This window comes from Gorilla gorilla, chromosome 20 (assembly GCF_029281585.2).
Source record: "Gorilla gorilla gorilla isolate KB3781 chromosome 20, NHGRI_mGorGor1-v2.1_pri, whole genome shotgun sequence".
In the NCBI taxonomy this organism is placed as follows: domain Eukaryota; kingdom Metazoa; phylum Chordata; class Mammalia; order Primates; family Hominidae; genus Gorilla; species Gorilla gorilla.
Genome location: NC_073244.2, coordinates 41,201,581 through 41,213,843, shown reverse-complemented (window position 1 = coordinate 41,213,843; position 12,263 = coordinate 41,201,581). Strand labels below are relative to the sequence as shown.

Here is a 12,263-nt window from a genome sequence, read left to right as displayed (position 1 = left end):
ATATTTACTAGTTTAGTGAAAAAAAAAAGTGTTCACAGTGATTATTCCTGAGTGGTGGTAGGCATACACATTTAATTTTTTTTATTTTTTATTTATCTGTATCTCTTAAATGTCCAAGATGAACAAGAATTACTTTATAGTAAGAAAAAAAGAATACTGAAGTCATTGAACAACAACAGCATCATAAAGTCAGTGAACGGGACTCGTGGAGGAGACCAAGTAGAAAGGTTTTGTTTGTTTGTTTGTTTGTTTGTTTGTTTGTTTTTGAGATGGAGTTTTGCTCTTGTTGCCCAGGCTGGAGTGCAATGGCTTGATCTCGGCTCACCGCAACCTCCTCCTCACGGATTCAAGCAATTCTCCTGCCTCAGCCTCCCGAGTAGCTGGGATTACAGGCGCCCACCACCAAGCCCGGCTAATTCTTGCATTTTTAGTAGAGACAAGGTTTTGCCATGTTGGCCAGGCTGGTCTCGAACTCCTGACCTCATGTGATCCACCTGCCTCGGCCTCCCAAAGTGCTGGGATTACAGGAGTGAGCCACCACACCCGGCCCCAAGTGGAAAGGCTTTGAAGGTCACTAAAAAGGACATTTCCGAGGGGTCTGGCCTCAGCCAGGGATGGACATGAACACTGCCAAGCCTTCTCTCTCAACAGGGATTATGATGCCACACAGCAGCTTTGCTGCAGGATCACTCCAATTTTTCAGGGCAAACTACTGAGTTTTTAAAAAATGAAATGAAACAAAAATAAAAACACATATTTTAGCAACAAATTTAAAAATATACATATTTAGCAATAAAGAGAAGCATGTATCTGTCTTGTTCTTCAAGAAAACCACCACTGCATACACTTCATGTTGAACTCAACGTTAACATGTTGAACATGTTCCAAAATGCCTCTCAACATGATTGAGGACAACTGAGAGTGTCCAAAAGCCATGATGACCACCACTGCACTAAGAGTTTCTGGACATTACTTTAATGAAGAGAAGAGAGCACTGTGGCGCGATCCTGTTTCATCGTGCATCAAATGGTTTTGGAACTGAGGTCAGACAAAAGAAAAGAAACTACCGTTGGCCAAAAGTCTAGTCCTACAAGTTGCCTCTGTAAAGGAAAGGACTGATTTCTCCGTGAAATGCCCTGGGCCCCATGGCACAGAGTAAAACTGAAAGGTTCCTAAAGGTAGACACTGCTTGCAAGAAAAGCTGGAAAATGACCCTGTCCTTTGGAAGCAAGCGAGGAGGTGTTAAAGCCAAGCCCGTCCTCATGCCCACATTGGAGGCAGCCTCCTGGCTGGGCACCGTTAAGGGGAGGGCCGGCCTCCCATGTGGTGTGGTGGGCAGCCAAGCCAAGGAGTCAGCTTGTGCTGTGCCTCTCGCTTCTCCCAGACACATGCCACATGTCACACAAAAACCCCAAGGCTCACAGCAACAAAGAGATGGGTCCCACAAGAAGCTAAGCCCTGGACAACTTTCTCTTGGGGGTGGTGGAAACAGGAGGCAAATGAATTCCGCCTGGACTGCTGCCCTTGCTTTCGGCATGGCCCCCGTTTTGCCCAGGCCCACCCATCAGGTAGCTGAAGATGGTGTTTGTTCAGACACGCATTGTTTTGGGACTCTGCAGTCTTTTTTGAAGATGTGGCTCAGGGAAAGGATGGTAGCAAATCTCTGTGCTTAGTTTGCCCTGTTTGTTGCAAGCTGAGCCGCTGAGTTCTAGATCCTGTCTCACAGGCACATTTCAGAGGCACAGCATTCATTTCTTATATTCTGCTAATCAGCCCTGCTATTACAGGGAAGGAGCAGTCACTGACCAATCCCGGCTGGCGCCATCCCATCATACTCACAATATGCAAGGACTTAGGTGAAGAGAGTAAGCAAAATGCAACACAAAACAAATAGATGGAAAATACAGCCCTAGTAAACCTAAACCAGACCTGGCTGGAGGATGAACCGAGGGCCCCACAGACAGCAAAGAGCCCACATGCACCCCGAGGTAGACCTGTCTTAGCTACCTGGCTCCCAGGGGACCCCAGCCCGGCTCAGGTGCCTCAGTGAGCAGGTTCTGCCCAAGAAACAAGTCCCACAGCTCTGCCCAAGTCCTGTTCCCCTAAGTTCCTTTTGGGGGTGGGGGGGACACAGCTTTCTGAAAAAGGCTTTCCAGATGGCGCCTGGCTGCGGCAGTGCCAGACTCCACAGCTTAAGTAAATGTTGCCATCGCCCCATCCTGCCAGCAAAAGACAAGGGGGACCCATGGCCGCTCTCAGCTGCAGCAAAGCTCACTTCCTGGGGAGATCAGAGTCCCCCCACCACCTGCCCACCCCCCCGACACCATGCACCCCTCTTGGAGAGCCCCTTTCCTCTGCATTTGCAAGCCTCGCTCAGCCCCCGCCTCCTTCCTCCACATGCCAGCACCATCAACAAGGGTGGAGAGATGCACCCATCAGATGCCGACAGAGGAGAGGAAGGCGAAGGGAGGTGAGACACCCAGAAGGGCAGCAAACAGGCCCAAGGGTCACAGATGGCAAAGGTTCCAGCCCAATCATCACGGATTTGGGAAGTGTGCACAAATCCAATCTCCTGATCTCTGCAGGTGTTTCTCCACCCCTGCCATCAATGCTCCAAAACAGCTCTATGGGTAAAGGAGTTAACTACTCACTCCCCTGACTTCCCAGGCTCAAAAGGCTTCCAAATGCTCCCTGCACAGTTCTTTCCCATGAAATTCACTGTCTCCATCTCTGGATCTCCAAGTATACCCACGGTCTCTCTCTAGAACCAGTGGAATATCAAGGCCAGTATAACGGGCCTTGTTGAAGCCAGCCCTGTCCCCACCCCTTTGAGACATCAGGGCTACCTGCCAGAAACTTCTCAGGGAGAAGGGGCAGACCTGGGAAATGCACTCAGGTGTAGAGGAAGAAAGTCTTACCTTACCCTTCCTGGGAACGCACTTCCTATGAACAGGACACAAAGCTTCAAACCAGAGAAAGAATTAGAAAGATAAGCAACCTGGCAGTGAAGGGATCTGGGCGGCCAGAAGGACCCCAATCTGCCCTCTATGCAGAGGCTGCCCCAGCTCTGCAGAAGTGGCCCCTGGCAGGGCTCACATAACACAGTGGGCATCATTTCCCAGCTACCTGAGTGCATGGTAAGCATGCGAGTGGGTAAGAGTCAGATCCTGGAAGCTCGTGATACCTGCTTCTGTCCAAACCATCAATCAGGGGACACCTTGTGGCTGTCTGCAAAGCAAATTACTAACTCCCGCTCCAACACACCCAAGGTGGTGGTCAAGACCTGAGCCTGGAACCTCCCATTCGAGTTAATGGAAATCACGCAGCTAATGCTTCAAGCTCTGTTTTGAAAATTGACCGCTTAATTCCTTGCCTCTTTGTAACCTGTCCTTAGCTAATCTATGTTTTCCTTATTTCCATTAAATTTAGGTTTAAATGAACTGTTCCGTGCCTTGCGCTAACATGCATAGAGAGGAGAGCTTCATGGAGCTCCTCAGAAGCTCCGTGGGCAGGAGTGTTGGAAACAGAAGGGCAGCCCAGGCAACAGCGGTGTCCATCCCACAGATGGGCCAAGTGAGGCCACCAGAGAAACACATTTGAATGACTCCGCGGCCTCGAATCTAATCCCTCACAAGCAAAACCATGTCCTGCCTGTTATGTGCTGGAGCAGAGAGGGTGCTCTGCCTCTGCAATTTTATGCCACACATCTCTGATGTTACACTCCTAGTCTGAAGACTTTCAGAGCCTGTGCAAGTACCCTCTTTCTGAAATGCCAAGTGACGGTGGAGTGGCATCAAGCAGCCCCGGAGAAGTGGGATTTATGGCTCCATGTAAAGGGGTCAGAAAGATGGTAAAAGCCCCGAAGTGTTACTGATTGTTCCCAAATCATCGCTCCTAAGCACAACATGATACAAGTTCACCAAGTGAATGGGAAGTTTATAAAAAGAAACTGCTGGTAGGCATCCGGCTCCCGGGGAAGGAGGAGGACGATGTGACAGCCGCACATGAACCAGCATCTGAGAGCAACGGCGATCCCGGCACGAGCAGGGTGTCCCAAGTGGACAGACCACCCTTGGGCCCCAGCGGAAAGGTGGCCGCCAGGGGAAGACACGGGGTCCTCTGACCCTGTGCCCCATCTGACATTCCCCAGGAGCCACCTGACCAGCCGGCTTATTCGCCTAGGCGGGCGGCCACCTCAGCTCTCGGCTCTCAGCTCAGGGGACGGGCCTTGGCCGGCGTCCGCCTGGGCACAGCTTCGGCACACACGAGCCGAGCCTCCGTAAATCTCCGCAAACACGGCGGCCGCCTGCACACGCTTCCACGGCAGGGACGGAAGGGCTGCATATGGCGCTCGGCTTTCACAGCTGAGCTTTAAAAAAAGTGCAGCTTTTCATCTCACTGAACCAGTTCCCAAATTAGGAGGTGGGGAAGGGAGGCTGGAGTTGGGGTGGGCTGGGGGCAGAAAAATAAGGAAGCAGGGGACAGGGGGAGGCGTAGGGGGAACCTTTAAGGCTAAATGTGATTTTAAAAGGAATCTCAGACTATGGTCTGTTCATAAGGTCCCTCTGGAAAATTAAATAATGTTGCCTATTTGTCATCCCCAAATTGACTAATTTCAAGTTCCTAATATCATTTTAAAAATGATTTTTTTAAATATATAACAATGAAGGAGTCTATCTAAGAGGGCATCACTCACATGCTTGAGCCTGGGCTAAAAAATTTTTAAGCATTATTTATAAATGGGATTATTGTTTCCCAAAGTTCTCCTCCGCAAAGAGATTAGCTGCCACCATGCCCAGGGGGGTCTCCCCAAGTCCTTTTTAGTTCCCTGCCTAGAGGTGGAAGGTGGTTGGACTGGAACAGGAGGAAGAAGCCTGCTCCGGCAGTTTTCCTGGAATTGCCTGGAAACTTTTACTTTCTGTTTCCTCTGCTGATAATGACTGTCTTCGGCTCTGCAGCCAGCTCCCCTCTCCCCCTCTCCAGCCCCCTGTTGCTGCAGCCTCCCCGAGCTCCGGTATAAAGTTTGGCTTTTGCAGCAGGAAGCAGCTGGGCCAAGCAACCAGCGAATGATAATGACCTCAGAAATCTGCTGTTCGCTCGGCAACAATAGGGTGCTCAGTCTACTGGAAAATTGTGTTCATCAGCTAACTCTGCTCAGTTACTAATTGACATTGCCAAATATTTTAAGAACAATTGGAATGCACAAGCAAAAAAAAAAAATGAAGATCTTAATCCTCAAACTCAAATTTTTTTTCTTTTTCTTTTTCTTCTTTTGGGTGCCTGGATTTGTTTGTGTGTGGAGCAGGCACCGGTTATCGTGAACGGGGGCAGGGAGGGGGAGCCACATGAGAAAAAGAGGTGGAAAAGAAAGAAAATCTATCATATCACTATACACCCCATGTAAATGCGAAAGCGCCCCAGATAAAGGCCTTTGATGCTGTGGTCAATGGGATGGAGACCCAGCATTTCAGGAATGCAGCTCTAACAACAAAAGAAGACCTCGCAAGGCTTTTAGCCCAGCTGACCAAATAATCCTTGTCCATCTCAAAATATTATACCAGAATTAGTAGGGGTTAACGATATTTTCATCTTCGCATCTCTCCCTGGCTTTCCATTGATCCTGTAACTTAGCCGACTTTATTTAATGAACAGAGGGTCAATGCATTCAATTACCCCCTTCCCACCATCAACACTTCAATTATCCCCACTCCAAAATTATGTGGAATTCAGAAGGTAACTGCCCTGTTGGATATAATGAACAGTATCGTTTCTTAGTACATTAAGTTTTAATTATTCTGAGTGTGATTTCCAAAGCAAAATCTGAAGAAACAGAACTTTGGTTGTGTTCTGACTCAGAGCAAAGCTAGGATTCGAGCTCAGCCTTAGAGGAGGTTTTAGAGAAAGATGCAAAGATTAATGCCATAAGAGTGTTTGCATGCAAGCCAGAAATGAGGAGGCATCGAAACAGCCACCCTGCTTTCTAAATGCCGTAAAAGTAAAATTAATAAGCTGCTGCTTTCCAAACAGTTTCTCTTTGCATCGTACACGGAGGCTACATTGAATGACATTGACCACGGTGTGAAATTACTGGTAAGTCAAATAAACAACAACAAAACAAAAATAAAACAAAAGGGGAAGATGGGGAAGTGATCTGTGTGGCTAGTTTTGTCCATTTTCTGTTAGAAAATATGACCTCTCAATTTGTCAAAGGTCCTAGTTTTCGCAGTTGATCTTAAGCTTGGTTCTCAGCAGTTTGGAGAGCCAAAGAACAAACACATTTTCTGGTTCACTGGAATCATTTTCACATGTTCACTGATTCAAACATTCTTTTGCTCACATAACAAACAGCTGCATCCCACATTAGCCTAGCCAGTGACAGTCGCCCATCTCGGCAATAACTGTTTGATTGCAAACTTGACCCCTTCTTCGTCTCGGTCTGAGCAAGACATTTTTAAACAGCCACTCCGTTCCCAATCCTTCTTTGCAAAGAATTACATCAGATAACAAAGGACGTCTCTGCCACTCATTGTAAGCCTTCTTCTAGAGATCTGTTCTAAGAGGCTCTGTAAAAAGGTTTTTTATGATGAATTCAGAACTACTATCATGTTAAGAGCAGCGATTTATAAAGAAGAATTCATTGGTTAAGATCTGAAAAAATAGTTTCTCAGGCCCTACTGACCCAGTTTTCAACAAAAAAAAGAATCAAGTGATGCAAATTAAGTTTTGTGACATTGTTATGCAGTCTGAGAAATTTGTAAAACCGTGTTTTGCAGTTATTTCTTAATAGAAGCCTTAATAAGTACTTCTTTCTTTACTTAAGGGCTTAAAGATTTTTTTTTCTCTCTCTCCTTCACCTTGCAGGTTTCTCTTTAACAGGTAATAATAAAATACCCATTGTATCCAGATTTTTATTTAAATACTTATTTTAATCGCACTTCTATACAAGTCAAACTTGTTGGAAATAAGAGGGAGGACTAACCAGATTTGGTTAAGAGTCCTAAATCCCAGGGAAACCTGAATGCCCCAGACGCACAGCTGATTCGGGTTGTATATTGGTATGCCCTCAATTCTCCTACTTAGTCAGAAAATTATGAAAGGGTCTAATTTGAATATGAAGAAAACAAAGAAGTCAACCAGAAATGAAAGAATCAGTATTCACAATTGTAAAATACTTCAATGAGGGGAAATAAAAGTGAGAAGATAACCACAACTCAAGTATAATTCTCTTTTGAGTCATGAGCACGGTTGCTTCTTTTTAAGCAAAATGGGTTTTTTCAACCGAGCACTGAGAGATAGGCAAGCAACAGAGATAGGAATAGCATGAGGCTATCACTTGGCCAGAAGGTGAGAAAAACACGGTAAACACGTCATTAATGAAGCTGAACATTTGGTGTCAGAATATTCTGCCGAGACCCTTACATTTCAGGAGGTCTGAGAGAGGGATGGAAATCTGTCAATGTTAACTCCATGTCACTCTAAAAACTTAGGGGAACCAGTTTGCTGTCTCACCCTGTCCTGTAAAGGTCCTAATCCAGAATCAGAAACGACACATGCCAGAAGAGCAGACCTCATCCTAGGAGGCCAGAAAGAGCTCCTCCTGACATTGGGACACCTGGCACTTGGCTGCCTCTCAAGTAGGGATCTATCTTTACATGGTGAAAACCCTTCCCTCGAATCTTAGTATGTTCCATGTGACAGTCGCTCCAGGTAGTGTGACCTCACGCCTCCTTGGCACTCATGCTGCTGGTTAGACACTTCCTAAGCGTCTCATCCGTAATAAATCCCAAACAAGTCTAGGACTCCAGGAGTAGACAGTGCGTTTCATGGGTATTTAAGCAGCGGCATTAAGTGCCATCGGAATCTCTGGAATGTGCAGACCAGATTTATGTGTCTTAACAATTCTTTACTGGTTTGTAATAAGCCGGCAGAGTCCCACTTTATTTTAATACTAATGTTGTCCTAGAAGAAGAGTATGCTTAAGCAAGACTATAACAGCAAAGCTAAAACTGGCATCTACTTAATAAGTGCAGCAGTGAATTGCCTCCAAGATCGAAATAGGTATCTAAACCAAAGAGTGAGGGGGGGGATCAAGAAAGAAGAAAAGACTTTTAAAAAATGACCCTCAACAGGGTGCTGCTACGTCTTTAACAGTGGGCAAGGCAGTGCCTCGAGGTGCCTCAAACTGTCTTTCATTTTCTAGACTTAATGGCTGATTGCAGAAATCAATGTTGCCATTAGTAACAGGGTATTTGTTATGGCATGATTTCCTCTGTTGTTAGGCTGCAGAATGATTACAGTATTAGCGAGGTGCTTTCTTTATAAAGGGCTAGAGATATAACTTTCAATTTACTACCCATTAGTAAGGGGCTTTGGAAATATGGATGAAGGCAACACCTTACCTGCTGTTAGGTGGTGATTTTAATTTAGCCGTCTGAGGCTAGCATGTTTTTTTGTTGTTATTGTTATTGTTTTGGTTTTTTTTTTTAAACTGGGCCAGGAAGCTTCATAATTTCACAGACATTTTGATGACAGATTTTCTGCTTTGCTATTTTAGACCCCAAAGCTGTATCGCCCGTGTAACACAGTACAATTTAAGACATAACAGTCATGCGTCTGTGTTTCAAATGCCTGTACTTTTCCAAACCATCAGAGGAAAGTGGTGGGGCTCTTTAGGTCACACGGATCTGGCAGGTGAGCCACATTGTAATTTTGGAAGGGGCCAGAAGATAGGTTTGGCTTGGGGAGGGAGACTGCGGTGCCTGCATGAGAGAATTATGGGAATACGCTAAGGGGGAGAGAAAGATGGCGAAGTTTGGAACTTACACATTCACACCCAGGGATAGAGCAGAATGCCAGCTCCTGAGTTCCAGAGACCAGATGATGGCCGACAGCGTCAGGCCGTGAAATGGGGTTGGACAATTGCAAGAAAAAGGTAGATTATGCCCACTGAAAAGTGTACCACCTGGCCATCTCCCGCACAACTTTCTTTTTTCTTTCTTTCTTTTTTTTTCTTTTTTTTTTTGAGACAGTGTCTCACTCTGTCGCTCAGGCTGGAGTGCAGTGGTGTGATCTTGGCTCACCGCAGCCTCCCCCTCCCAGGCTCAAGCGATTCTCCTGCCTTAGCCTCCCGAATAGCTAGGATTATAGGCATGCATCACCACATTTGCCTAATTTTTGGATTTTTAGTAGAGATGGGGTTTCTCCATGTTGGCCAGGCTGGCCTCAAACCCCTGGCCTCAAGTGATCCACCGGCCTCGGGCGCCCAAAGTGCTGGGATTACAGGCGTCAGCCACCACACCCGGCCTCAACTTACTTTCTTGGTAGCCAGTGTTCAAGGGAAGGCCTAAGAGGTGAAAGGACGGCCCTTTCCCTCCAGTCAGGGAGGAAAAGAAAGGCATGGCCCAGTGTCCAACCCACGCCTGTCCTCGATCAAGACCCACTGGCCTTGGAACTGACTGGAGGCCTGGGAGCAGAACCAGGCAGCCCTGAGCAGGGCTGCTGTACAAGCTGCTTCTCCCCGCTTCTCAGCTAACCTACCTGAGGAGGATGGCGAGGAGGGGTGCGGGCTGTCCTCCTGGGCACTCCCGGTCTGGGAGAGGCCGCCTCCGACCCCGCTCTCCTCGGTGACGTTAGAGGAGCCCGGCGTGGTGGAGCGGCTCACCGACTGGGACTCCTGGTCACTGCCCGAGCCACGCCGCTCATCCAGGCCCACGTGCAGCCCATCCTCCTCGCCCTTGCGGTCCCGCTTGTGGACACGGGAGTGCACGACCACCTGGTGGTAGGTGCGGAACACCCGGCCGCAGTCGGGGCACTCGGTGGGCTTCTCCTTCATGTTCCCAGGACCCTGCAGGTTATACTCGAGAGTCTGGTTCAGCCCGTGTGACAAAAAATCCCGACTGCTTTCTAAAGGGTCGAGCTTACTTGGCAGGTCTCTCTGGCTGCCCACTTTAGTGCTGTGAACTAAATCAGCAGGCATTTTCTGCTTGGAGCCATCTGCTCCCACTAACACGTACTCCCGCTTCTCCTTATCAAACAGAACCCCGGCGTTTGCCAAAGTGTCTTCGTGGTTGCGCTGCAGCGGATGCTCTTTAGACAAGAAGCCATGTTCCATGGCCATGCCCCTGGCCATGAGCTGCCAAGCCTGGTAGCTGTTCACGGGGTCCATCTCCGCAGCCTTGGCAGCCGCCTGCAGCCGCTCGATGCAGCTGGATTTCAGCGGCGGCACGAGATTGAGGCATCCCAGGAGGGAGTGCTTGTCCCCCTCCGGGACGCCGTGGGCCATGCTGGAGATGGGAGACAGCAGCTTCCCCAGCGCTTCCTTCTCCTTCATGGGCAGCTCGCCCTTGCCATAGAGCTGGCTGGGCTCGCTCAGGCCGGCTTTGTCCGGGGCCATGAAGCCACTCTGCAGGCAGGAGAGGTACCTGGAGTACAGGTTGGCGTGGGCCTCCTGGGACATGCCGCCCATGGGCACAGGCACCTCGGGGTCGCTGGGGGACTTGTTCTTCACCGACAGCTTGTTGAGGTGGACCTTCATGTGGTTCTTGAGGAACCAGGGCTCCTTGAAGCGCCGGCCGCAGATCTGGCAGCAGTGCTCAAAGGAGTCTTTGTGCTTGCGCATGTGGCCCTTGAGGAACCACGCCTGGCTGAACACCTGACCGCACACCTCGCAGCGGAACTCGTTGGCCGACTGCTCGCCACCGCCGTTGGGGCCCTGGCCCTGGGCCGACTCGGCGGTGATGTGTGCCTTCTCCACGTGGCTGATGAGCTCCTCCTCCTGCGAAGCCGCGAAGTCGCACAACGTGCACTTGTAGGGCTTGTGCAAGATGCGGATGTGGCGGTCCAGCTCCTCGCGCTTCTTGAACTTGCCCTTGCAAAAGGTACAGCGGAAGCCCACCGCCGGGGCCACCGCGTCCTCCTGCACGCTGGCAGGCTTGGGCGAGGGCACCGGGTGGGCCACGTCGGGCACGCTGTGGTTGGCCTGCAGGGCCAGGGTGCAGGCGGCCAGCGGGGCCTGCTGGGCGTGCGGCGGGGGCTTCAGGTCCGGCCGGGGCTGCAGCAGGCTGCCCTTCAGCTGCTTGTCCCGCAGGATGGCGCGCTCCTCCAGCTCGTGCAGCAGGCGGTTCTCCTCGCGCACACGCCCACGCCCCTTGCCCAGGTTGCCCAGCTTGTGGGTCCGCAGGTGAATCTTGAGGTTCCCCTTCTGCGCCGCCCTGTGGTCGCAGTACGGGCACTTGAAGGGCTTCTCGCCCGTGTGCGTGCGCATGTGCAGGGAAAGGATGCTGTTGAAGCGGAAGCGCTTGCCGCAGAGCGGGCACGGGTACTTGCGGTTCTTGCGGGCGTCGTCCTCGATGTCGCTCATCTGGGACATGATGCCCAGGTTCTGCCCATTGAGGAACTGCTGCAGATCCACCCTCCCGTTGAGGCTGGTGTCCACCTCCCGGCCCAGCTGGTTGGCCAGGAGCGCCATCTGACTGCCCATGGGCTGGCCGCTCATGGGCACGTGGGCCTTCTCCTCCAGGGATGCGGGGGGCTTCTCCTCGGGGTTGGGCCGGGGATGGAGCTCGGGGAAGGCATGGCTGAGCTGGGAGGTGATCTGGTGCAGCTTCTGACTCATGGCATACTGGCCGTTGAGGACGGGGCCACTCAGGTGGGGCTCAGCTTCCGGCTCCGCCGAAGACACTCCAAGGCACAGGCTCGCTTCTTCCATCCCTGAAAAGAGAGGCAGAGTTCAGATCCGTGCCAGGTGCTGCTGTGGCGCCATGAATCAACAGCATTGGCGGGCAGGGAATTTGCATTTCATGCCTTACCTACACATAATCATGCTAAGGAATTCTAGTCAAAAACAATAATAAAAAAATGAATTATTAAATGCCAATTATGCAATATGGCATTGCTCCTCCAATTTGTTTTGGCGACAGATCGTCTTCCTTGTATTTTCTATTTACAGACTGCAATTATTCATTCACCTTTAAATTATTAATGTTTTACCACTTTCAACACCTAATAACAAATCAAGGGTCTACGTGTGAAACTTTTTCTGCGTTGCCCCATTGTCGCACCTGTACCTGTTGGTTCCGTCCAAAGTTTGCCTGAGAGCAGAATGACTTTCCCTGTAAAACCAAATAAACCCACTTGGAACTTCTGTTTCCGTTTACTATATTCAGTACATTCACCAGTCTGAGATGAAAGAGATCATTTTATGATTTGGCCAAAAAAAAAAAAAAACTCAATGGCATGATATTTGCTGGTACATAATAAAACAA

At 49.4% G+C, this 12,263-nt stretch overlaps 1 protein-coding gene across 21 annotated transcripts in view; it reads right to left on the bottom strand.

Annotated features, from left to right (window-relative positions):
* The window catches only part of ZNF536 (zinc finger protein 536), a 489,254-nt gene that overhangs the window by 258,266 nt on the left and 218,725 nt on the right, over positions 1–12,263 (bottom strand). For all 21 annotated transcript variants that reach the window (XM_055370933.2, XM_055370935.2, XM_055370940.2 and 18 more), the window contains one exon: positions 9,538–11,709. In XM_055370933.2, the coding sequence (XP_055226908.1) occupies positions 9,538–11,707 (2,170 nt within the window). In that variant the 5' untranslated portion in view covers positions 11,708–11,709. The remainder of the gene's footprint in view (positions 1–9,537; positions 11,710–12,263) is intronic.